Source organism: Betta splendens, chromosome 9, assembly GCF_900634795.4.
Source record: "Betta splendens chromosome 9, fBetSpl5.4, whole genome shotgun sequence".
In the NCBI taxonomy this organism is placed as follows: domain Eukaryota; kingdom Metazoa; phylum Chordata; class Actinopteri; order Anabantiformes; family Osphronemidae; genus Betta; species Betta splendens.
The window spans coordinates 16448976-16475877 of NC_040889.2; the positions used below are offsets into that span (position 1 = coordinate 16448976).

The window sequence follows — 26902 nt, forward strand, 5'->3', positions numbered from 1 at the left end:
ATTGCTCGCTGTTCTATTCACCTCTTAACTCCGAGGAATAATAAGCTACTGTAGTAACGTAAAGAATCTTCACCTTGAATGCATTTCAATAGGATCTGATGTCAGAGTGAGCTGTGAGTGCTGCTATGAAGTGCACATTCATGGATTCTCATGTGCGGTGTGTGCCGTGAGCTTCTGGTTGCTCCACTGGTGCTTTTTTTAGTCTTGCCCAGGGACGTGCGTGCGTCTGTGTGTGTGTGTGGCTGACACACACTGACACAGATAAAATCCTGTTTAATTCTATATGCTAATCTTGGAACCTCCAGCTGCAATTTTGCTCTCATCCTTAGCGAGGATGTTCCTCGTTCATTGACAGAAGCTTAGTCTGCTTTGAACCCATCATCCACTTTGTGATGTAACGCTTCCATGTATTTTGTGACATACAGCAATAATGATATGCTAAAAAAATGTCTGCCATAAACCAGGTCTATAAATGGACATTAGATATTGGAGTCAGAGGTGTAACGCCATAGCAGGACTGACCACATAGCCAGCTTTGATGGGGCAGATCCTATTTATTGGGCGGAGAGCAACACTGGGCTAAACACATCAGCCTCTGTGGAGCTGGTGTCAGACCTGAGTCTTGTTTTGTTTCTTGTCTCAAATTGTAAGGAAAGGAAAGTTCTTTTTAATGCAAGTGCAGCAAATGCATTTGACTGGACTTTCTGCTCCATCGAAAGGCTGCCTGATGGAGGAGGAACTGACATTCAGAAACCCCAGGGAGCAATATTAGTCCTTTTGGCAGAACAAGCACAGGTCAGTCGACAATATCCTTACTCTTTATAAACAAATAAAATAATAATCTACGCTGCAGATGCAAATGCAATCAGAACTAAACTCAGAACTTACAAAAGAATATATAATGCACTTTCTGTCCTCAACTGCGGGAACGTTTATAAATCAGTCCTTATTTATCCAGAAATATTATCCTCCTATTTTTGACCAAATAAATCTGCTGTGCCAGCAGTGTGTACAATGAGCTGGAGAAGTGTGACTAAAGCTACGTGGGAGGGTCTGAACAGGAGGATGAAGTGAATATAATTTGAGGTCGCAATCAGTGCGTTTTTCATACTGTATATGATTTATTACCTCCTCTTTTGTGGCCTGGCTTTCTTTTGTCTCAAGCTTCACTGCGCATCAGTAGATCACAGCCTGTGGTTAATTATGGGTAAACTCATGGTGTGTCTTGTTATTTGAGCTGTGTGGAGACATTTAAAGCTGAAAGACAGTAGGTTAGATCATGCTCAGCTATGTCCAGGTTTGCAAATGTGATGGGTAGAATTCTGTTGCTATTTTTTAAGTTTTTTTTTTTTCATTTTAAATGTTTAATTCATGACATGAAGGATGAATCATCTGGTCCAGCTGGTCATGTTGATATACATTTGTAAACCTTGAAAGTTATTTAACTGTTAAAATCTCTAATGCTATATGTGCTATACGCATCCTGTATTTGAAATTGCTTTTATTCATGCAGTAAATTGACTGTTTGCTTCATTAACAACCTGGATAATTTTATTTTTTTCTTGAATAGATGTCTGTGCTTCCTGTATGTGGGTACCAGTTGAACCCTCCGACCCGTGGAGATGCCTTTGTTTTGTTCCTCCTCCTGTCACTCACCTGTTGGCCTCATCTCCTAGTTTCATTACATCACTTGCCTCTGGACTCACAGTAGCTAAGGACTTATGGCTCATGGTTTCGCATTTGGCTGGGTCTTCACCTTATTAGCTCTGTTTTGTTTGGCCGCCATTTAACACGACTGTTGTCCTTTTTACCTAATTCTTGAAGGTTTTTGTCAAGTTAGTGGTTTGGTTCAGAACAAACTCATTCCCTGCAGCTTCATCTGTCCTTTGTGTTTATACCCAATTACTATCTGCATGTTGCTGTAGCTTGGCAATTGTACTGTAAGAGATCACGTTAGTATTTTCAACATTTGACCTTCTCATTCACTTTGACCTGTGTTTTACCCAACAATGGGTTTTAAAATCTCTCAGATAATGTTGCTGAGTAATGAAATGTTCAGGCCCCATCTATCTGTACCTAATCTAGTGTAAATCCCAGCATCCTTCTGCTTTTCTTCTCTTCCCAGGAGACTGAGATCGGTACCAAAAGGAAGGAGTGTGAAGCACTTGAAGCAGAGGTGAAGAAGAAGAATCAAACATGTCAGACTTTGGTAAGTGCTCCAGAAATATGCCTCGAGTGAAAGGACGAAATTGATTTGCACCTGAAAGCCTCGCCTGCTATCATCGCGTGCAAACATCCCCTGAGAAAATGAGTGGTCTGGTGTAATCACAGCCTCCTTCTCTTGATTGAAATGTAAATGCAAGCAGCTAAAGTGACAGAAGGAAGAAAAGCCTTATTTTCTGTGCGTCTTGTTTTGGCATTTTTACCTACATTCCTTTGAATGTTTTTTTTTTTATACCTTTTTTGTGTTTTTTTTAATAATTTTTTTTGTGAGCACCCATTAACACACACACAAGACACACAAGGGTTGTGAGAGGCAGGCTGCACCCCAGCTGACACGTACTGTACAGACGGACAGCCATACACAACCACCGGCAATTACCAGACACCGACAAACCCCGTAATCAAGCACAGAAGCCGGGAGCTGATGTTATGTGAGCGACGGCTTAAACAATAGGTGCTCTAATGGCGTTTCTACTGCGTAGCGTTAAGAGGAGAGATGCTACGATATGATAATCCCCGGGGGATTCCAGGGCCATATGAGGCAGGTCGCGTCTATTCAGTTTTTATTCAACGTGCATGTTTTGGTTTCCTCCAAGCGCGGTGACTAATCACTCCTCCCCGTGTTCCAGAACAGCACTCCGAGACTCCGTTCAGCATCTGTTTGAATGCAAAGAGGGAGAGAGACGTCTTACTTCTGTTAAGTTTCAGCCGTTCCCATGGGCTGCGCAGCCAAATGTTGAGTCTAATCCAAGTTGAATCCTCCAGACTTTTTCTTTTTGTGTGTTGTTGACATTTGTAGACCTCCGCTCGGTGGTTGGGGAGTTGGAAGAACAATACGGGCTGATGTCGTGACATGAAGGCTGAACTTCAGCGCTGCTTAAAAATGGCTAAATGATACATGTTTGGAACCTGTGGGGACTGAGTGATGCAGCCGTCCCAGGGAGGGACCCTCCTCTAAAAGGCAGGAGCTGGAGGGATTCTGCCGTCATTTAAATGGAGGGTTTGGTCCCAGACACTTAAGTTCACTTCTTCGTGTGCTCGAGCCTTTGAACCGTCTTCGTGTGTGGCTCTCTGCCCCAAATAAGCACTCCATTAGCGGCGTTTCTTCTGCTGCGCTCGACTAGCGTCCCCTGCCCAGAGCAGCACTTCCCTCCTCACCCATTGTCTGCTGAGTCCGAGGGAAGCTACTCAAAGCACAAATTGTCCCCTAATGGGGAGCAGCGACGCCGGGAGACGGCGACGGTGAACGCGGCTGTGAGGAGACGGCGACTTGACAGTTGTGTCGCTCCCTGTTTGGTCTGAACTGGCTCACCTCTCTGTCTCATCTTTTCCACTCTCTCAGGTGAAAGTAGTTCGCATGCGGAACGAGGCTGGCTTTCACGACAGGAGCGCACATTTTGCAGAGCAAGTGTTGGAGCGTCATCCGCTTCTCGCGCGGCTCCGCGTCACGGCTGTTTCGTGTGCCAACGCGTCGCCTGTCTGGTTACGTGAGGGCCGGCGAACGCCATCTGGCACCTCCACCTTCCTGAGATTTAAATGCCCCGCCGGCGTTTGGGACCCGTCGCCATGGCGACGGCCACGGCGTCACTCGCCGTGGAGGCAGACGGCAGTCCAGGTCCAGATCCAGATCCAACAGGCTGAAGCGCTGGCCCGCGAGCGGCGCCGGGCCGGCGTTCGCCCCCGGAGCCCGTGTGAAATCGCTGCCCCTGCGCTTGGCTTTCGTCATGAGCTGTTTGTAAACACAAACACCTTCTGTCAGAGGCGTGATTGGCAGCTCTCGCTGCTGGGACACATGGCGTGCGTTGTACGCGCAAAGGCTCTGGCCTATCTCAAGTCAGAAGCTTGTTTCTTGTTGAGTTTAAATTCTATATGTTTTTCTTCCCCTTCATTGTAAACAGATTGCGCTTTGTTTCTCCTCCACGTTCATCACTGTGTGTGTCGTAAAGAGCAATCCTCCGTATCGTACAGTAATAAAAAGACTTTGAGCCGTTGGATCCTTGCGTTTCCTTAATACCCCGCTGCCATCTGTTGACGTTACTCATTAGAAATGTTGTCGAAGGGACCAGCAGCAAGGACGAAGCGAGTCTCCTGCGTGTGCCACCTGCAGAGCAAGTAGGTGAAATGTTTGCTCTGCTCGCGTGTTAAATGCCACAGTTGATTCATCTGTCAGACTCGTCAGGATGAAACCCACAGCTTGGCACATCAGGCTCTCGGCAGTGTGAGTCAGCGCTCGTCTGGACCGCACACGCAGCAGCAGCCCTGACACCTGAGACCTAACGACGGCGTCCCATGTTTGCTTCAAACCGTCCTGGCCCATTAAGAGCGAATGGGGCCCATTCAAACGCTGTTCACGGCGCAGCCCAGTTCTTTGTAATTGATGAAATAATATGGGGGCATTTGTTCACACCGTCGTTACGGCCTGTGTGCAGTTGCATGCAAAGCCAATCCTGCCGAGCAGACGGTCTTTGGTTTTCAGCTGAATAACGTTGGAGGCAGTTGAATGGATTCTCCGCATTGCTGGGCGTACGAACGGCGTCCTGCCAGGGGATTATGACGTACGCTGATCTGTTTAAAGCGTTAACGCGTCGCCGTCGCGCCACAAAGGAACAGCTGATTCCGCGCTCGCCGCCATTCGCCGCGCACCGCTTCGCGTGCGCCGCCACGTCCGGGGATTGGAAAGCAGGATCCGGTGTGGGGACGGCAGGACCTGCCGGAGCTCCTGAATCAGCAGCAGTCGGGGTGTTTGAGCGTTTCGAACCATTGTCCTCGACGGCGTGCGCGCAGTGAGACGGGAGCTTGTCTGTTTCACGCTGAGCACCTGGAGGCTTCACCAATGCATTCTAGTACATGGAACCCAATAAATCCACTCCTCACAATGGAATAGAACTGGCTTTTTCTTTATATTATTATATAAATAGAAAAGCGTTTAAGTTTGGATGCTACTATTCTATAGCATTTCTCCTCTATTGTGTGCATATCTGCAGTTTACTTCCACTATATATATTGAAATTTTCAATTTACCATATTACATTTTTTGGAGCAGTAAAAGTGGTTGTAGTTGCAAATGCAAAACTACATAGGCCTGATATAATAATGGTATATGTTTGTTTTAGGTGCAAAGTTAATCTCGGACAACAGGCTGTTTTCGCTGCAGACATTTTACATTGCAGGGAAAAGCACAGATGGCTCTGTTCTATTCAAGATTTCCTGACGGTGTGACAGTGAGCCAGCAGCGCCAAGGTCTTCAAACTGAAGCAGCTAAATAAATGCAGTCACCAATGACTTTACTGTGTCAACATTTTTGCCTTCTGCCGTCACAGCATCCATCTTTTCGATGCTTTTTCCTCTGTTGACTTTGGTGCTTTTGCAACAAATTGCTTAATGCATTCTAGCCTTGTGTGTGTCTCAGTTTTGAGTCCAGACCTCCGGACCTCAACCCAACAGATCTACTGTGAAATGACCCCACAGATCTACTGTGAAATGACCTTGAAGTTCCCACAGCAGGTCAAAAAAGATGCATGAGCTGACTCGCTTCTGTAGGGACGTACACTGTGCGTGTGTTTGCTGTATATAAATACTTTGGTGTTTGTGCTCCCTTGGAAGCATCCTTCATAAGTAAAGCATAAGCGAGCCGGAGCAGGTGCACCATCGCTGGCCATTAGGAAGCGGTGTGTTTACTGTAAATGCATCATGCATGAGCCTGTAGGTTTCTCAGCTCTGTGGCCTACATGCAGTAAAACGCACGCCTCTGCTTTACAACTGCATCGATTGAAGGCCTTAGAGCTGCTGATTGGATTTCATTAAGTTTCCCTCCGTTGTAATAATAATAATAATACATTTTACTTTCAGCCTTACACACAAAAAATGGAGAATTGTGCTGATAATGCCCGTCTTATTATTTGTGTTAAAGACAGTTTTCATATTGAAAGTGTACTGTTCCTTCATGGTGGTTATGGATTCACTGTTGTGGGTAAAATGGCATTTTTCAACATACCAGAGAGGCTCAAGCGGCCTGCTCAGATAAATAATGCATGGCATATCCCTAACGCCGCGCTGCGTTCAAGTGCTGCGCTGCCTAAACGCTGTTTCTGTGTCTTCTGCCTGTAGGAGAATGAACTTCAGGATTTCCTCCAGGACAACAACCACTTGAACCTCCAGTTGTTCAACGGTAGTCACAAGGCGTTGGAGTATGAGAAGGTACAGTAAGACTGCGCAGCATATCTATATTTACACATGCAGTGATTTTACACCCATGTCATGTACTCTGGCTTCACACTGACCCAAACAAAGCCCTGAATGAAAGGGTTCGCTCATATCGATGCGGGCGCCTCCCTCCAGCCTTCAGGTCTGATTAGACAGTAATCCTAGTCGTGGCGGATCAACAAGCACTCAGCACTCGGCCCTCCTCTGTAGAAGGGAGGGTTTCCTGAGGTAGCTGACTGACAGGTAGTAGCTGTTGGGGCTGAAGGAGCGCAGGGCGCTGCTGTCGATGTCTTATCTCGGAGCTGCTTTCCTGCACCGCTCTCACACTGACGAATGTGAGACGAACCCTCTCATGCTGCACCACAGGTTTCTGATCACTAGGAGGAGCCACTAATGAGGCCTCCCCGTACCCACGGCACACTATTGACCTGCTTACGCTGCATCTGACGCAGTTTGCTTCGATCTGCCATACTGGCGGCGGCTGCACGTGGCCGTTACTGCGTGCAGGTGGGCCGCCCAGACGCGGGCTCAGGCTTCTGTTTGTGTTTTTTGCTTTGCTGGTGTTTGTCGAAACACCCTCCTCGAGGAATCATTAGTCATTCATGGCTGCTCTGAGGATTTGGGTTAAAGGAGAAAAAAAAACAAGCTGATGCTTCCTGTTTCAGATGTGGTTCGTGAGAGTTGGGAGAAACTGGTGCACACTAGGAAAATATTGTACAATGGAACTGTAAAGCCTTTTATTTTTAATGGCAATCATAAAGGTTTTTGCAATCAGGACTGTCTGACCTGTAATAAAAAAGCAACCCCTCTCTGCTACTGTACATCTTTAGCCTTTTGTGTCATTTGGATAAAAGTAGTAGTGCTATTTTTGACACTGCACAAGATTTGCATTGTGTACGAGATAGCTACTGAAGATGATGATGATGGCGATTGTATTACTGTACCCGCCCTTCTGGAAACCTGCATACTGCTGCTCTTTGGCGGTTCATTTTTGTGAGGTCTTCTTCGGTAACCTTATGATTATGATTATTATGATTGTCTGGTGTGCACCACCTGTGTTCTGCTGGTTGCTCTGTCCGTGCTGCGAACCCAAACTAACTGTTACAGTAAGTCACTGGCCGAACGCATTCTATCAATCATGTCCATCAAGGAAACGTAATCATCCAATTATTTATTGTTCATTTATTATCTTCACAGGGTCCCCGCGATTACTTTATTAAGCACAAATCTAAGCGGAACAAACCAAATTACCTCCGAAATAATCTCTCCGCTTTGTCCTGTTTGCACAGGTGAAGTCTGAGTATGCCCAGCTCAAAGACGCCCTTGGCGCTGTGACACGGGAGAGAGATTCAGCCGTGTGGGAGAGGAACCAGCTCCGAGGCAAACTGGAGAACCTAGAGCAGGTGCTCAAGGTGAGGAATGCGGCAGCAGGGGTAAACGCTGCCTTCGTGTCTAGCTCTAGTCGCCCGTCTCTCCTGGGAGCCTCCTGTAAGTCAGTGTTTAGGAGCCCTGACCCTTTTTGCCACTACGTCTTTTCCTACATGTGCTACACTGCCTCCATCTATACTGTCTAATGTCCCTGACGTGTCTGTTGCCTTCCAGCGTCGCGTTGAGAGGTCTGACCAGGAGCTGTGACAGAGTAGAAGCTCGGAGCAGCCCCCCCCCCCCCATTTCCTTTCCTACTCCACCCCCTCATGTTGCCCCACCCTCCCCCTTTCCCCCTCTCCCCTGCTAGATTTCTAAGGTATCACTGTTACTGTACGTCCATCAGTTAGGGAGCTATTCAGTCTCATTCTGAATGCTTTCCGTCCACCTCAGTGTCTGTGCTTTTCTCTCCCTTTATCCGTGGGCTGCTTCCCAGATATTCGAATGTTCACCTGGCTTTGAGGCCGGAGCACTGTGGAATGTGACTTTTTGCATGAGGCAGGATAAAGAGTTTGGCTTGACGGCAATGGGAGGGAAAGAAGACATAGAGATAGAGTGCGGGTCACCCCTCATGACGATAATGTCAGCCACAAGTTTGATGACATTACCTACTTGAGATTTTTTATTTATTTATTTATTTATTTATTTTACAGGCATGAAAATGTCATTTGCTTCGTTCACGTTGCAGCGTTACAGATATTCACATAGAGTAGGAGCAGGGATATGACTGGATGACAGGGGCCGCACTGCGTGATGGGGAGCCCATCATTCAGTCTCTAGTATTGAATGGCTTCTTGTTGTTATGGATGACCACAGACAAGTGAGCACGCTATTGGGTTTGCTCACCCTTTTCACGTAACTGAACTCTGTATTGAACAAGCAAAGACAACATCGCTGAGGACAGCGTTTCAAAGCGTCCAAGTAAGCAGATTTTCAACAGGTATTTTGTTACCTAAAGGGGACAGCAAACCGAACTATGGATTGATATTCACGGCAAAGTATCTCTAGTCCTCATCCATAAGCCCCTGTGTGCAAAACGTGACCTGATCACTCCTTTGGATCATTTGACATAAACATCCCCACGCGGCGTTCGCAGTGGAATAGTTTATGTCCCACTCGTTTGAAACGGTTGAAGCGCCGGCGTGCCGTTGAGCAGCCTCCGTACCGTACTGTATGTGCACATTGAACACCTGTGTTGTCTCTGCATCTTGTGTCGAGTAGCACTAACGGCAGCCCTCTCTGTGCTCCCCCTCCCCGCCCCACCGTCCACGCCTCGGCCCCCCTCCCTCCACCCGCGGGCAGCATATGCGAGAGGCTGCGGAGCGGCGGCAGCAGCTAGAGCTGGAGCATGAGCAGGCCCTGGCTGTACTCAATGCAAAGCAGCAGGAGATTGACCTTCTTCAGAAGGTAAGGCAACCCGGGTTACGCAAACGGCCCCCGGCACCTGAGGGCCATCCGGCCTCCGCCTGTGTCGCGGGTCAAGGAGCTTTTTGTTGAGCACTGGTGCGACACAAACAGCCCGACAAAGGTGAACGTCGACTTAAAAGACTGTATCGTAGAGAGGAGAGCAGAGGAATGTAGAGCGCCACATTTTCATCACTGCCGCTGCCGGAGCGTCTTTCAGCTGTCTGTCATGCTCCCAAATCCGACTGCTCGTCATTTCAGCAGCACTCATCCCGTTTGTTACAAGTGAACAAATCAAACACTCCAAGCCTAAAGTAGGTATGACACTTTTTAGAGGCCGACTTAAACAGAGATGCCGGCCCAGGCCATTTGATGGCCGGGCCTCCTCCTCTGCGCGCCGCAGCTGACTGGATGTCAAAGCAGAGCCCGCGATGGCTGGGATTGCTGATAGTGTGAGCTTGATAGGAATAGTCACCGGCTCCTCTGGTGTGTGTGTGTGTGTGTGTGTGTGTGTGTGTGTGTGTGTGTGTGTGTGTGTGTGTGTGTGTGTGTGTGTGTGTGTGTGTGTGTGTGTGTGTGTGTGCGCACCCTAGTCTTGCTGCTGCTGCAGAGCCGCTCTGACTTCACTCAGCCTTTCACAGGCAGAAACCTCGGCTTTTTCCCTCTCATTAACGGAAGCTCATTACTGCCTTATCTTCCTTCAAACACTGGCTGCTCTCCGTTGCTCTAAATTAATTGCCTGCAAAACAGATCTGTGAGATCACGAGGTCCACAAATGCTCGTATGCCCACGTTCATGTGGAACGCTTGTTTCTCTCAACGGATGCATTAATCCACCCTCCTGTACAGTTTAGTATTGTTAATGCAAACCCCTGTTTTGTCATTCTTAAATTCTTCATAATGATGTCTGTTTATTGTTCCGCCCAGTTAATTACAGCTGGGGTCGGAGCTGAAGGTGCCACATTTTGTTGCAAGCACATCTAGTAGTAGTGCATGCGTCAGGATAATTATTGAAGCTCAGGGCCCCTCGATTCAGTCAGGCTCCTTGACTTGGTTTGCTAGAAAATGAACTAAACAGTGGTACGTTCACCTGCGGCTCCATGTGGTTGTTGGTAAGTACAGTGGACACACTTAGAAATGCTTCATGGTCCTGTTGACTTTATTACATGCATGCAAGCGTTAAAAGCGCATAAAATATAAAAGGTGAAAATGGTCTTTACAAAAGCCACTATTCTGTATCTTGACAGACACTTAAGCTTTTACATGAGCATGACTATCTGTATTCATCTGGACAGAGATGGTGGCTTTTTAACCATTTTCGCTCTAATCACCACTGGATGGCAGTTGCTTCCGTTTTGATTGGGAGACAACATTCAGTGGTGGGTTAAAGTGAATCTAAATGGAAGTGACCTGAAACCCTCTGCACCCTGTGTTTCCCAGGCTCAGGTTGAGGCTAAAAAGGAGCATGAGGGCGCTGTCCATCTGTTAGAGGTGAGCGTCTGTTCCCGCCGTGTGTCTGTGTGCTCGCCGCCGGGCTCGGCCCCGGGGCAGACGGCGCGCACCATGAGCCGCTGCCTGCTCCTTCTGACTCCATGGCCTGAACCTTTTTGCACCAGTCTTTAAAAGTGAAACGTAGACTTGGCTATGTGGATTTTCGTTCACAGTATTGTTAAATGTACGTTTCTGGACAAAGAGTAGACCGTAAAGAACAAACTTGTCTGCTATTTAATCTTTCTGCTGGGCTTTTAAGGCCATGAATCTATATGACTACTAAAGAGTTTTCAGTGAGTGATGTGTAATGGTGCTTTATTAATTCCCTACATCTCTTTTCACTGTATGGGTGTGTGTTTATTCTTATACAGAACCACTTGGACAGCATGCAGGTATTTCAGAACTGTTTTTATTTATTTACTTGACTTGGTCAACTGAGTCCACTGTCCAGACATTTAGCCATTTAATTTAATGTAAAACATATTGAATACACAATATAGCAAACAAAAGGTAGAATTTAGCACACAGCATTCGACCCCTGCAGTTACTTTAAAGTAAGGCCCTTGCTTTGGGGTTTCCAGAGCATCCAGGGCTGCTTCAGAGCATTGTTCTTGGGGGGGGGTTTAACCATCAATATTTCACATTTCCCTTCAAAGCCAGTGGAGGACTTCTTGACAGGCTTGAACATAACTGACAGCATAAGATGGAGCCGTTTCTGAATTGATCATAAAGAAATATTCAGCTTTGCTGGCTCGGCAACTGATGAGGATATTCTACTCATAAATAAATTAAACGTAAATGCCCATCAACACATGAAGTTCAAATAAGTTTTAAAAGTTTATTTTTTTGGTGTGAAAAAATTAAAACTACAGTAAATATTTTAATTTTCTTTTGTAGTGTACATATTTCACTTAATTGACATAAAAGTATTACATCGATAAAGAGTGATGAATATGATGCCATTCCATTGTAGCGTTTGCATGTACAGTGCGTGTTTGCCATACAGCTACATACAACTGTCTGCCGCCACAAGAACTAATGTCTCAACCTTTCAGTCTTTCATTGTTTGTCAGCTAACCGCATGTTCTGTCCAGCGACGGCCTGTCTGCATGAAACAGCCCAGGTGTTTTAACCCAACGGCACCGAAACGGCTAAAGCAGCATCGTCGTGGTGCGTCGGGCAGCTTTAGAATCTGTGCTACTGTAGCTTCGCGTCCTCTTGAGTCTCTGTGTGGCTCAGACTGAGGAGGATTGCTCCCGCATTGCGTCATTTATCGAGAGAAAAACCAATGCTAGGACCTGGAATTTTTCAGTATTGCTGCCCATAATGATCAGTTTGTCGGTGACGGCGTGTGATGTCTTGCCCTTAAAGCGTCCTGCTGGTGTTATTCTATGTTTTTTATTGTTGGGTAATCCTATGAAAAGACCAACACAAACAACGCAGCCTGTGGACCTTAGAGCAGGGGGTCAAGTTTGCACCTACTCTTCCGAGTGCATGAAGCATGATTTCATTTGCTGTTGCTGTTTAATTTACAGCAGAGTGTTAGTGTGAAGTTTGTGACAATGATTTTAATTTTGTTTTTTTTTTGGAGAGCATCGAAGCTCCATGGCACAGAACAGTGAGCTACATCAGTGTCTGGCTCCACAGACGAGACAGTAGTTAATAGGATTAAACCATTGTTGGTTTTAGTCTTTTCAAGGGATTACTTGCAAATAAGTAAAACCTAGCGACCCATCAGCCCCATGCTTTAAGACGTTGTGGTCCGGATCTGCAACACTGCATGTGATTTGTCTGATTTTCTCTCCGTAGTAGTTAAATGTCACTTTTCTGTAGCGACCTACAGTAAAGTAAAGCTCATGTCATGTTTGTGTAGACACTAGTGTGTGTGTGTGTGTGATCATATATATTAACAGTACCTGTGCAGAATGTGGCCGTGTGGTTCCCTGATCTTCTTCCTCTGCTTCTCTTTTCCCCTCCCCTCTTCCTCCTCCGCCTTTTCTTTTTTTCTGCCTGTCTCTCACGTCTCCCTCGATGACTCTTGTCCCTCACCCTCGTCAGGCCAAAGTGCGCGAGCTGGAGGAGAAATGTCGGAGTCAGAGTGAGCAGTTCAACCTCCTGTCAAAAGAGCTGGAGAAGTTCCGGCTGCAGGCCGGGAAGTTCGACATTCTCAGCACGGAGCCAATAACATTGTGCGACTCTCCAGGATCGCCCAACAAGTCCCTGTCCCAGCTGCTCAATGGACTGGCTGCCCCCATAGGAAAAGGTAAATGGAGGAAGTTGCCTTTGTAATGGCCTATACTCTTATTTAAGCCAGGCACAACTCCACAGGCCTCAGATTCCACTGCCATAACTGGCACCTCGCGTGAGAGTCCACCAAATCGATTACGCTTGAAAATGCAGAGCAGCTGAATAAATGCTCCACCCTGTGGTCTTCCAGCTACAAAGAGACACGAGAGGCAAAAGCTGCAGTAAACACTAATAATGAAATAATCAATCATTGTGAGAAACTGCCTCCAACTGGCAAAACATGCTTTTTGTTTGTCTTGCACCTTTTTTTTTTAATCCACAAATGCTTTCCTAATTAGAGCAGCGCATACTTCATTGTCTGTTGTGACACTTTATTATACGACTGGAGACTGAAAGACGTAATAAAAGTAAGCCTGAACTGAAAAGATATATTTATTAAAGCAGTGTTTTTATAGCTTCATTACTTTTATCTAACAGTTCAGGGTCCTGGAATCTTTTGTCAATTCTTGATCTGTGTCTCTTCCTGAAACACACACACACACACACACACACACACACACACACACACACACACACACACACACACACACACACACACACACACACAATTGAACAAATAGGCTTTTGTTACATGGTCTTGTGGGACACATTTGATATTAGTTCTCAAACATTGTGATATGAGGACCTGATGAGAGGAATCCTGGCTGTTCCACAGGAAATGAGGCCCCGACAAGCAGATCTTTGATATCCGAGTTCATCCGGCCGCTGCAGATCAGTGGAGACAAGTCTGAGCTCCTCTCAGTCAAGCCAACATTCCTCACTCGCGGTCGCGCCAGCAGCCCGGCACGAGCTTTCCTCTCTGAGGTACCTGCTAGCGCCCGCTTGTAACACAAACCGTGGTTTCACTGACAACTGGCAATTTACCTTCAAATGCATATGCTTAAAAACGGGTACACATTCCCAGTAATTTAGAGATTTTCTTTTGCAAGGTTCTAGTTCAAACTGATTAAATCTTGCTGTGTGGTACAGCGTGTGACGTGGCAAAGTCAAATCTAAGATCTGTCTGGGAAAAACTTCTACAGTGTATATGGTGTAAGATTATGTGGAAAGCTGGTCATTTTCTAAATATTGAGTTACATTTTTTTGTGTGTGTTTTAGATGGACAAAGAGCTGAGCTCAACGACAAGGTCAAAACTGAGGTTCACAGGGAAGATTCGTCTGTGCATTGCTCGCTACAGGTATGGGTCCGTACAGTAGCTGCTGGATGTTGACAGGTCCTGCTGAGATTTCCTGCTTTCCCTCACACGGTTTCAGGCTGTGGTGTTAAAGATGATTCAGCGTTTCCGTCTTTTAAAAAAATTGCCTGTCAGGGTAAAAATAATTGGAATCCCCAGAACAAAAATATGTGAAACCAATCCAAAGATTTATTTTCAAACGTTCCTCCTCCAGTCAATGACTACATGATAAACTAAAGTGCTTTTGAATCTTTTTTTTTTGTACAAGCATTGTACAAGCAATAGTTTTTTTGTGTGTAATGCAATGGCTGACATCTTCTGACACCAGATGAGTGGAACTGATTTGTCTGTTTGTCCTTGTAGTTACAATCCTTATGATGGGCCTAATGAGCATCCTGAAGCTGAGCTTCCTCTGGTGGCAGGGAAGTACCTCTACATCTACGGGACAATGGATGAGGACGGCTTTTATGAAGGTCTGGCAACCCTTTACTGCTATTGTTGTATTTCATGTCCCCAATGCCCACTGTCTCCCTTTGGTTTGGTTTTCCCAGGAGAGCTGCTGGACGGACAGCGGGGGCTTGTCCCATCAAACTTTGTGGATTTTGTTCAAGATGAGGACACATCCACTGTCCAACACAGGGACACAGTGACTAAAGAACCTGGCTACCTCAACCACAGTAGCCTGGGGTCTCAGAGACTGGGAGTGGGCATAGGATCGGGAACAGGCATAAGCAGCCTGCTGTCGGACAGTAAGCTGGACAGTTTTACCACCAGCAGCCTGGGCATGGACCTCCTCGGATCCTCCAGCAACGGGACGGGAACCCTGGATGTCAGCATTGACGAGATCGGTGAAGACGTCGTGCCTTATCCTCGCCGCATCAACCTGATTAAACAACTGGCCAAGAGCGTGATCATCGGCTGGGATCCTCCCGTGGTACCGCCGGGTTGGGGCTCCATCAGTGGCTACAACGTCTTGGTGGACAAGGAGGTGCGCATGCGTGTCCCCTACGGGGGCCGGACGAAGGCTCTCATCGAAAAGCTCAACCTGGCCACCAGCACCTACCGCATCGCGGTGCAGACCATGACGGAGCGGGGCCCGTCGGACGAGCTCCGGTGCACGCTGCTGGTGGGGAAGGACGTGGTGGTGGCGCCGTACTACCTGCGGGTGGACAGCATCACGCAGGTCTCCGCCGAGCTCTCCTGGATGCCCAGCAACAGCAACTACAGCCACGTGATCTTCCTCAACGGCGCCGAGTACGACATGGTCAAGGCAGGGGCCTACAAGTACAAGTTCTTCAACCTGAAACCCATGGCGGTTTACAAGGTGAAGGTGGTGGCGCAGCCGCATCAGGTGCCTTGGCAGCTCCCGATGGATCAGAGAGAGAAGAGGGAGATTTCTGTGGAGTTCTGCACTCAGCCCGCAGGTCAGCCTCCAAAACCTTACTCACACGAACTGCTCGGTAAGCAACCGCTCCTACTCCGTAGTGCATGCTTGTTAGTGACAGGGGGACTCGCAGCAATGCTAGCGTGACTCAAGTGATGCCAGTGTCATTCTCCTGCTTGTCTGTTTCTGCAAACCGAAGCATAACCATGTAATTTGATCCACACATCGTCTTGCCCAGTGGGTGATCACTAATGATTCTGGGGATCCTCAGTGGATGGATTACCCTGACACATTATGCATGCAGACATTAAGTTAATTACACTGTCCCTGGAACATTTCATCTCTCGCATGTATAAATGAACTTGATGTCTTTCCATGAACTGTGACTGTGTTTCTCTGTTGTGTAACTCAGTGAAGTCAAGAGTTTAGTATCCAGGTTGATTCATCTCCGTCTTCGGTGACTCTAGAGATGCCTACAGAACTGTGTCAAGACTTATGAGCTTTTCCATCAATTAACTTCATCACAGCCTTCCCCACTTCCCAGACAACTCAGAATGACTTAAAGTGCTGATCAGTCTCGCAGGAAAAGCCACATGATAATACACACTTCCTGATTTACTTAGTCATCTGAGTATTTAACTTCACTAACCTAAATCTGACAATTATCTCAAAAGTTTTACATTAAGAACAATCAGAAGACGAAGAAGTGTAAATAGGGAGTGTGGGTGCAGTCTTTCTGCTTCCATGAGCTTCACTGCGCTGGTGTTGCTGGCGCTGACCCGGGTCCCACAGCTGCCAACGCTGCAGCTGGAGCGATTCTCTCCAGATTCAGAGGGTGAAGCGTGGCTGAGGCATGTGCAAAGTGACCACACTGTGTCTGTTTAACCTTCAGCCGATGTGTTGTTGGTGCATATCCACTTATTGAGGTATGAGGCAGAAAACAAAGGCCGGGCAGTGAGAGGCCGATAAGCGAACACGCTGAGAGTTCATTAAATGATCTATCTATTGAACATGTTAATTAGAGCTGTCCGTAGCAGAGGGCTGTTGTCAATAGGGAGGACAGGACAGAGACACCACAGTACATCAGGCTGTCACACTGCATGTGTTCTTCAGACACGTCGCTTAATTAGTTCTTAGTGATTCAACATTTTTATTCATATTAGTCACACAGAGCAGCCTCCGAATTCATGCCTGGAAATCTCTGTCTGCATTAATGAGACTTGATCCGGTGAAAAATAAATAAAACGCTGGTTGTTTACACCTCACACAGCCAGAGAATGACAATAGGAAATGAAACGTCCAAGCATCCGCCGCCGCCGCTCCAAGACTGCGTCGTCGCCCGCCGACAGCGGGTGCAGAGACGCGATTAAGGCTGCGTCGTGCGGCTGCTCGGTCACGTACGCAGCCGCACGTTCCAGCTCAGAGGAGGCGCTCGATGCATCTGCTCAGCACGCGTGTGTGTGTGTGTGTGTGTGTGTGTGTGTGTGTGTGTGTGTGTGTATACATGTTTTTCCTTCAGCATAGGGACCATAAACCATGTTTTTGCTATCAAGATGAGGACATTGTGACAACGTGGGGACACTTGGCAGGTCCCCATCAGTCTGAAGGCTTTTTTGAGGGTCAAGATGTGATTTTAGGGCTGAGGTTAGAATTGAGTTTTGGTTCAGATTAGAGCAAAGGTTAGACGCCTACCTTTATTTGTGGTGGTTATGGTAAGGGGCTAAGGACGGCATTATGTTAATGGTGGAGCCCCATATAGATGTGAAACACGACTCTGTGTGTGTGTGTGTGTGTGTGTGTGTGTGTGTGTGTGTGTGTGTGTGTGTGTGTGTGTGTGTGTGTGTGTTTGTGTGTGTGTGTAGGTGAGTGCAGGGCAGCAGTGGTGGGTTGTGGGAAAACTTTGCTTTTTGATGCTACGTGGAGAGTGGCCACGTGATGTGGATTTGCAAACTGGACTTTTTCACTTAGTGAGACTCCTGCACCTGATGCGCGTATGGAACTCACACATGAGATGAGACTCCATGAGGAAATACTGTTAAATGAGAGCTGCCATCGTTTCATTGACCCTTGGCACAAAGCAGCTGGTTATTTCAATGAAAATACTGTAGATTCAATATTTTCAATTTCAGTGTACCACCATTTGCCATGAATGATAGCAAATAAATAACTAATAAAATCTTTATCACTGTTAATGAAGAAGGCAAGAATGAATAATTCAGTTTAAAGCTGTCCTCATCGCTGTCTGTGCTCTTCTCCCCAGGGCCTCCTCTTCCCCCCCAGGAGGTGCAGGTCCAGTGTGGGCAGACACCCGGAGTCCTGCAGGTCAGGTGGAAGCCGCCGCCTCTGACCCCTTCAGGAACCTCCAACGGCGCCAGTGTGATCGGCTACGCCGTGTGCACAAAGGGACAAAAGGTACCAAATGTCAGGCTTCCTTCTTTCTGCATCTAAATCAAGGTAGCAGTTGCTGTACACGCTGAGCTGGTGCTTTCTGACTGGAGCTCTATTGCCACCTTCTGGAGCGTTTCTATAGTGCTGATAGTTAGCCCTCGGGGGGGAGTAATGCTTAGGACATGAAGTTTAAACATGGTGATTGTGCTGGAGTTTCGACATAATGAGAAAACTCCTGAATTTGTATTGTAGGGATGTACGGTAACAGTTTGGTTTTCACCTTCAGCCGGTAGATGGACCGGCCACAGATGAGCATGTGGTAACGTTACAGAGTCAGTGCTCCTGGATTGATTGAACTCTCTGATTGCTTTGTGAACACAGATAGCGGAGGTGTTGTACCCCACTGCAGACTATGTGACCGTGGACCTGAGCAGGATTCAGTGTCTGGAGGCCAGGGAGGTCATTGTAAGGACGTTATCCACACAAGGAGAGTCCCAGGACTCCCCCGTGGCCGTCATCCCCCACAACCTCCTGGGCTCCCCGCGCCTCCCCCGGAGGTCCACCGCGGCGCCCCACCCGCTGCCCCACCCCGGGCACTCGCAAACACACCCTCCCTACCCGTCCACGTACCCTCCCAATCACCCGCAGCCGCAGGTGCAGCCTCTGCCCCGGGCCCAGCCCCACACGCTGCCCCACGCGCAGCCGCACTCGCAGCCCCTGTGTCACCCCCCTCCTCCCCCCCAGCCTCACTTCCAGCGTCACCCCATGCCCAAGTCCAAACCATTAGTAAGTGCCAGAGAGTCAGAAACCAAAGAGCACGAGGTGGGCCTGAGGCCGGCCCAGCCCTGGGAGCGCTCCCCCTCTCCGCTGCCCCCGATGCGTGGACCCAATCTGGAGCCGCCGTACTTCCAGCCGCGGCGATCGCCCTCTCCTCAGAGGATCCTGCCACAGCCTCAGGGAGTCCCCATCCCCAACACCATCGCCAAGGCCATGGCCAGGGAAGCTGCCCAGAGAGTGTTCGCCGAAGGCAACAGGGTGTGTGGACGTTTAATTATCAAACAATGTGTTGGTACAATTACAATCAGACTTTCAGGCTCAGCGTTAAAAAAGAAAAAGAACAGTCGCTTGCAACAGGATTTTCCTACGATAAACGCTTTAAAGAGTTGTTTATTTAAAGAGCAGCAGCATTTGCAGAGCTTTTAAACGCATCGAGTCGTTTGATTTTAGTTTCAGGACATTCATTATTTACATAGCAGTAACCTCTGGGGACCTCTTTAAGTCTACAAGTCTTGCATTCCCCTCATCAGGTTGATAAAAGGAATTTCTTTAGCGAGCGGGGTAGCGCCCTGCATCCACTCAACTCCGATGAGGAGGAGGACGGCTACGGCTCTCCGCACGCGAGGAGGAGAGGAGCGTCGGTAGATGAATTCCTCAGAGGCTCAGAGCTGGGCAGACAGTCGGTGAGCCTCCAATGCAGTCAATACTCTGTGATCGTCAGAAGCCACAGGTGGAATGAGACACACCCCTCTACGTTGGCGTGCAGGTCTTTCTGGTGATTCTGTCTTGTACTTGTGACGTGGGTTTTCCTTTAGCACCACCACCACCACTACAGCCACAGCGAGGAGTACCACACGGAGAGCAGCAGGGGCTCCGACCTGTCGGACATAATGGAGGAGGATGAGGAGGATCTCTACTCTGAGATGCAACTGGAGGAGGGCCGCAGGCGCAGCATCAACTCCCACAACACTCTCAAGGTACCAAATGCACACCTTCCGTCTGCAGTGTCCAGAGAGATGACACAGGAAGTGGGGGGGGGGGGGGGGGGCAGCAGTGCTACCTCAACCAGGCTGTGGCTTCGCCTGGCCCATCTCCCTTCACTATGTCTTAGCAGAATCAGGCCCCTGCCCCCCCGGCACTGCCTCACACACACCAGGCTGAGGCCACAGCATGAGAGAGCGCACCGAGAGCATAATGTTTGTACGGTTGCATTGCATTGGGAAGCTTCTCAGTCGACACCGACGGAGAACGTTGCAAAAGTTAACCACCAAGTGTGAGAATGTGATGTGTTAATACCCTCTGCTGTACCACGGGTCATGGCATATCCAGTGCACACGGGAATCTCATTTAAGTGAGTACTTAAATGGAAGTCTACACGTTTGTTTCTGTATGTGTCGTCCTAATGTGGATGTTAACATGATCCGTCTCCATTCGGTCTGTCGCTGCGGAGCTGCTTGCGTAAATAAATTAAGGTGTTTTAGAGGCGGAGCTCCTGTGTGTAGCCTGATCCACGTTTGCTACTCTTTGTGGCCTTCATGAGGGGGTTCACTGGTGCAGTACTGCTTGTCAATGTCATCTGTTGCTAAATCACTGTGCACATTATCCATCTTGTATTCTTGTTAAATGTAATGAAATGTTTATTGAGTCAAGGCTTTCACTACATGTGTTCTTTTTCTCACTGTGCTACACGTAGATACAGTTTACATCCAGCTGCAGGGGTTTGCACATACACAGTACACTCTTCATGCAGCTCACCCCCCCTCACAGATTCCTGTTCAGAGCATGCCATGTCCACTGCATGTCTTACTACATTGCCACAAATAACTAATTCTGCCTTTATTTTGTCTTTTCCCCCCATTTGTTCTATTCACACACTGTCGTGTTTCCCGCCCGTTCTATCACCTTCGAAAAAAAAACTTTCAACCCCCCTCCCCTCGCAAAAAAAACTAAACTCAACCATCTGAATTGAACTAACTGAACTGTGAAATTGTGGAACTTTGCCTCCTTGTCATGACCGAAGGCATATTACAAGCGTCAGGACTTAGCTGAGGAGAGGGACTGCTGGGACCTCCAGAGGGAGGTGGTCAAGCAGAAGTCGCTGCGCAGCAAGCGTCTCCACAGCATCCCGGAGGTGGCGGAGGAGGAGTCGGACAGCGTGGACAGCACGGGCCAGCGCCTGAGCTTCGAGGGGGGCGGGCGGCCGGGGACCCCCCAGCCCCAGAGGCGGCCGTACCCGCAGGACAACCACCTGGCGCCCGGCAAGACCCTGCGGCACCTGCAGCGCCAGCGCTCCTCCCCGCGCTTCACCGACAGCCGCTACTGCTACGGCGCCGAGGACCGCGGCCTCGCGCGGCCCAACCGCCAGAACACCAAGAGTCCCGACAGCGGCTTGGACTGCGGCAGCGAAGAGGAAGGCTCGCTGGGCTGGAGCCACCGGGGCTACTATGCCCACGGGGGCCCCATGCGGGGGCCCGTGCGCGTCATCCACTGCGAAGGCCCCGTAGAGAGGCGGGCGCTGGCCATGGGCCGCAAAAGGACTCTAACCCGGCAGTGTAGTGTGGAGGAGGAGTTCTGTGACGTCCCGGTGCCGGCGGCCAAGTCGGTGCACACAGGTGACTTTAGGAACAGGGAGCACTTTGGGCCCGGTCGAGAGACGGGGCCGCGAAACTACTCCAGGGAGGGGGCCCTGAGCGAGGGCAGGCTGAACGAGTTGGACAGGGTCTATTACAGCCCCCACAGGGAGGCTAGGGCCCAGTCTTTGTCCAGGCTCAACCGGGACCAGCCGCTGGTGTGTGATTCCGACTTTCTGCCGTACTTTTCATCTGCAAGCCGCAGCCATTCTGTTTTCTTACCGTTGTCTGTTTTTCTTTATAACCCCCCCCCCCCCCCCCCCCTTTTCATTTGTACTTCTGTTTTTCATTTTCTGACGAGTTATCACATGGTCATGGTTGGTCTGAGTTGGTCCTTTATTTTGTCTGAATTACTTTGCTTGTACTACTGTCAGGTGGTTCCAGTAAAAGCTTCAATTACCTAAAGGCCATTTAAGCCCGTTTTGATTTCTCATGTCTCTGAGGGGAAAGGATCCATTAAAGGAAAAGGTCTGTGTGCGGTGCATGGGGACGCGACGCTCCTCTGCCGGCTTCATAAGTTGCCCTCCATGCCTGACTCTGCAGACGCTGCTGCATCGCTCCAGCTCCCGCTTTAAGCTTTCTTTCATCATCTTTAGCTTCTCATCGCTGCACATACGGCAGAAGGCGACGCCCAGACTTCTGCAGCCTGCTGTGATTAATTTACACGTCATCGTCGTCCGTTCCACTCTTTTCAGCGAAAAAAAAAACACCTCTCTCTCATCATCACGTTTCATAAAATAAATGTTTGATTGTTTTAACACGAAGCCCCAGGGAACTATAATGGCTTTGCTCATCTAACCATGTCCTGATCCATTCTTGAGCACACTCGGCTTCCACTTTTCATCCACTCGATTTATTAATCATCTTAACACCCCCCCCCATTTCTCTTTGCTTCCCTTTCTCATCATGGAGCTGACATGCACAGAACAAAACAAATCAAACAAATGGTCTTTAGCGAAACATCTGACCCTTCCTGACCCCAGTCCATGTTGTCGCATTGGGGGTTGATTTGATTTACTTTTGATGGTTTGTTGGTTTCTTTATCGTTTTATGGATTTATTTCTCTATTAATTTGCCTCCCTAAGGACAAATGGATCCATCATTTGCTCTTATGGTTTTTTTTCAGTTGTTTTGACAGGATTGTCGGATTCTGTTAAACCATTTACAATGTTATTCCTCCAACCGCAGCCGTCTGCTGCACTAACCTCGTGTCTGTTGTTTCTTTATACTCTAAAGATCATTGGGAACTCCCCGTCACACGGAAGCGCTGATCGTCTGGACCATTCGGGGAGGAGGCCGGTTCACATCGGCACCCCCCCCCAGCGAAGACCCATCCCATCCATTGGTTAGTGAGGTCACGACACGAGGAGACGCCTCATCCCCACCTGCTATTTATGCCACGTGTTTCCCTGAATCGTGTGAGCCGAGCTGTACATCTTTCACATAGAGCCAGCAGCCACGTAGCTCTCATTTCCTCTGGGGGTGTTTGCTCCATGTAGCCGTCCATTCTCATGAGTTGGATTTGCCAAATGTTCACATGCTGTTTAGCAGGACAGTTATCCCAGATACTCTTCCTGTGCCTCTGTTCTCTCTGACCCCCCCTGCAACAGTGCAAGCATTGCTGTTTTGCATCCAGTGACTCCAGAGTGAAACCTGTTGCCTTGTATGACCCCCCCCCCCCTCCCCAAAACGCCACCGCAGGGCAATCGCATCATCCTACTGTCTCAGCATGAGTGAATGGGTGCGGGGGATCTCTGATCATAACGCTGTGATTGGTGTCTTCTGTAGAGATCACCATGGACAGTAACAGTGAGGGCAGTGAGGGGAACCTCTCACCCGTCAAGGACGATGTTTACTATGGCAGTGTAGCTCGGCGCAGGATATGGCGATCAGTGTCCTCAGAGGATCAATATGGTATGTGGTGCAGCTTCTCTCCAAGATGATGATTGACCTTGACTAATCCAGTAAGGGCCACGCGTGGTCCAGCGACAGCGGTGGTCTTTGCTCTGTGCTGGACTCTCAGCTGCTTTGTTTAGCGTAGCTTAGCTTAGCTAAAGCTGATGGGGGAGGACACGTCTGGCCACCCGCTGGAGAATGAACCTCCCTCCCTTGTATGTACTCCTACACCTTCAATCCCAATAACCCCCGACTTACCCACTCGTCCCATTCACCCTCCATGTCCAGGCCATTCCTCCACCCCACTGCAAATTAGCCTGCTTCTCTGCTCCTCTTTTCCTTCTCCTCTCGCCTTCTGGGCCCAAAAAACGGTACCCTCCCCAAATTCCTACTCATTTTGCATGACGTGGTAAGAGAGACGAGAAGGAAAGACCCATTTCTGGATGAGCTCAGTGCATTCTTGTCGTGTTGGGATAACTCAGCTGCCATTAACCCCGCTGCCATCAAAATCAAATGCTTCACACAGTCAGAGGACCTCCCCAACAACTCACATTTGGGTTGCCTTGTTGGTATTGGTTGTGGATCTCTGAGCTATTACTGCAAATCTGCCATTGAAATATTTAACGGTGGTCCATGAGACGCATGGGGAACTGATATCAGGTCCATCCCCACCCCCCCTCCTCCATACCTGATATCTGCACTACCAGGAGCTGCTGCTGGTGCATTTGATGTGTTATCTCCCTCAGAAGCCCCTTTTCTTCTACATTGTGAGCCCAAAGCATGACGGTTCACCTGCATTTGATGTGTGAATGCGCTCCTGACCTGACGGGAAAGCATGCATGCTGCTCAGCCTCTGTGAGATAAGGCAGTGAAACAGCAATGAACTACGGTGTGGTACTGTAGTTGTCCTTCAGTTTCCCTTGCGGCCCCCAAAACTGCTTGAGCGTTGTGTTGTCCTGTGTCTGTGACCGTCACGGCAGCAAGCGGACATGTGTGAACGGAGACCCCGCCACTGTACCGCCATCGCAAGGGCGTCCGTGACAGACATTCAACCTAAAAGCTGAGCGCGGGTCCCGGGTCTTCTTCCACACATGCCCCTCATCTCCCGCTCCCCTGTCAGCTCTAACAAAGAGACATCTTCTGCTCTCATCGCCTCTACAGCCAGCGTGGCTGTATACGGCTGGTAGTAGCAGCAGAGGCCTCCTCTATGTTTCAGACGGCTACGGCGGGCGCAGGCACGGCCGGGGTCGGAGGTCACCGGATTACTATGAGGAGTCGGAGCCGGAGGAGATGACCCGCGTGTTTGTGGCTCTGTTTGACTATGACCCCATGTCCATGTCTCCCAACCCGGATGCTGCTGATGAGGAGCTGCCGTTCAAGGAAGGACAGATTATCAAGGTGACAAACCATGTTTCATAAGAACTACTCTCATTCAGGTTTTACTGAATATTGTTTTATTATCTGAAAGAGGGACATTTTGTGGCAGCTGAACGTTTTACAATAACCGCTGTTTGAAGTTTCATGCAAATAAACCTTATTTATGAATCTAACCTCCAGGTCTTTGGGAACAAAGACACAGACGGCTTCTACAGGGCCGAGATCCGAGACAGAGTGGGGCTGATCCCCTGTAACATGGTGTCTGAAATCCAGACGGAAGACGATGAAATGATGGAGCAGCTCCTCAAACAGGGCTTCCTGCCTCTTAACACTCCTGTGGAGAAGTTAGGTGAGACGTCGCTTCCTCGCACTATGGCGTCAACGTTTGAACCCACGCTCTTTACGTGGAGAGGGGAGCCCTATGCTTTACTGACACACTTCTCCTCTCCTCTACTCCTCCCTGCTTAATTATATTCTTCTGCTTTCCCGTGAAGTGAACTGCGACCGTTTCAAAGATGGCCGCTCAATAAATCGCAGGTCCAGAAAGTCCAAGAGAGGTCTGTGTCCAGTGCGATGCTCTTCTGCTCTGTGCACATGTTTGCTGCCGTCTTTCACCCCCTCATCACCCCGAGCCATTTGTGAACATTTAGCTACTGTAACTATGGTTGCGGGCAAAGAAAACGATCACCACCCTTTAAACTAATGACATGTTGAGAACTTAAATCCAGCTGAATTTAGAATAAGTGACATTTGGATTTGTGCCGTTTCTTCTGGGGCCTTTTCCTTACACCCCCCCCCCATATGAGACACAGTTTATAGGGAATAATATTGTCACATTCACAATGAATCAAGCCAAAGCAACAGAACCTGATTCCCACAGGATGGTGGTTCTTTCCTGTGCCCGCGTCATGCAGCATTGTCCTTCACTAAACGTTCCCTAGCCACTAACAGAGGCATCGTGTTGGATTAGCAGTCACCTCTCGCCACTGGTCATCGCATCCTCCAGTGCGTCTCCGTCGCTGTTGTCTGATCGCTCTCGTGCTGTGTCTCCGTCTTCTTCCCGTGCGCAGAGAGGAACAGGCGGAGCGGGCGCCAGCACCCGATGTCCACGTGCAGAATGGTGGCTCTGTACGACTACGACCCCAGGGAGAGCTCCCCCAACGTTGATGTAGAGGTATTCTGCCCCCGCAGCTCCTGCTCTTCACTTCACTGTGTCTAAACCCGTCTCTGTTACCACTGTTAAGTTAACAAGGCCGCTCAACTTATTTAACCACTATGATATATTTGTCACAACCTTGTCATAACAGAGACTGTTCCTTTGAGACAGTGTCTATTTGTGCTTTTAGAGCATCGTCAGCTGGTCTCGGTTTGTATGCTGTCGCTAATTAGCTGCCATCGATCAAGCCTCAGGCTAAATAACTAACCTTTGATACAATATTGTACAAACATTTTGCTGTACCTTGTGCTGAGGACAATATGTCCGCAGGCGATTGTGAGTGAGGACTAAGAGTGAACACTGTTAGCTGGAGGAACTGAAAGTACTTTCCCTTGCTTTTGTCCTGGCCCTTCCCACTCGGTTACACTCATTCTTACCTTTTCATTGGCACTGCCACCGACACAGTACGAGGGCAGCAGACTGAATGAGGAGGTGAGTGAGGGGGAGGAGGGCTCGCTGCTGTCTGCTGTGTGTGTGTGTTTTCTTCCCCGTCTGTTGGGTTTACAAAGGAGGAGTTGGGCTCTGGATGATGGGCCACGGCCCCTCTGTCCCCCTCATGCATTGCCTGAGCCAGCATTTCCCTCCTCGGTTTGGTCTTTTGTGTCGCCCCCGTCTCCTACGTACTGTCGTGTACCGACGCCATGTTTGGTTTGTGTGTTCTTGAGAGATCCTGTAGGACCGATGTGCCCAGTGTGTTGCAGTCCTGTCTTCAAAAGTTCCAACATTTGATGCATTCACAGTTGCAACAGTCTCGACTGCTGACACTGAGTTGACACTTGTGGTTAAGATGCATCACATTGATTTGGAGAAGGAGCATTTCAGACTCACACCCTAGTAGATTGGATGTTGTGTAAAAGCTTAGCTGCACTGAAACAAGAAAAATATCACAACAAAGTGTTTGTTTCTCAAGGCTCTTCCCTTTCTGGCAGGCTGAACTGACTTTCTGTGCTGGTGACGTCATCACAGTGTTTGGTGAAATAGATGAAGACGGCTTTTACTACGTGAGT

General features: G+C 48.7%; 1 protein-coding gene across 31 annotated transcripts in view; it reads left to right on the top strand.

The window, feature by feature from the left end:
- rimbp2b (RIMS binding protein 2b) overlaps positions 1 to 26902 on the top strand; it is a 56584-nt gene that overhangs the window by 24837 nt on the left and 4845 nt on the right. For 4 of the 31 annotated variants that reach the window (XM_029160673.3, XM_029160683.3, XM_029160682.3 and 1 more), the window contains 24 exons: positions 2126 to 2209; positions 6331 to 6420; positions 7716 to 7838; positions 9154 to 9258; positions 10695 to 10745; positions 11117 to 11137; positions 12804 to 13008; positions 13708 to 13856; positions 14151 to 14230; positions 14591 to 14700; positions 14779 to 15687; positions 17872 to 18023; positions 18381 to 19034; positions 19307 to 19459; positions 19592 to 19753; positions 20797 to 21564; positions 22643 to 22751; positions 23195 to 23320; positions 24519 to 24700; positions 24860 to 25028; positions 25174 to 25236; positions 25750 to 25853; positions 26301 to 26327; positions 26825 to 26896. In XM_029160673.3, coding sequence (XP_029016506.2) covers positions 2126 to 2209; positions 6331 to 6420; positions 7716 to 7838; positions 9154 to 9258; positions 10695 to 10745; positions 11117 to 11137; positions 12804 to 13008; positions 13708 to 13856; positions 14151 to 14230; positions 14591 to 14700; positions 14779 to 15687; positions 17872 to 18023; positions 18381 to 19034; positions 19307 to 19459; positions 19592 to 19753; positions 20797 to 21564; positions 22643 to 22751; positions 23195 to 23320; positions 24519 to 24700; positions 24860 to 25028; positions 25174 to 25236; positions 25750 to 25853; positions 26301 to 26327; positions 26825 to 26896 — 4668 coding nt within the window. Of the gene's footprint in view, positions 1 to 2125; positions 2210 to 6330; positions 6421 to 7715; positions 7839 to 8062; positions 8171 to 9153; positions 9259 to 10694; positions 10746 to 11116; positions 11138 to 12803; positions 13009 to 13707; positions 13857 to 14150; positions 14231 to 14590; positions 14701 to 14778; positions 15688 to 17871; positions 18024 to 18380; positions 19035 to 19306; positions 19460 to 19591; positions 19754 to 20796; positions 21565 to 22642; positions 22752 to 23194; positions 23321 to 24518; positions 24701 to 24859; positions 25029 to 25173; positions 25237 to 25749; positions 25854 to 26300; positions 26328 to 26824; positions 26897 to 26902 lie in introns of those variants that run through there. The other 27 variants (XM_029160692.3, XM_029160684.3, XM_029160679.3 and 24 more) reach the window with 22 other exon arrangements.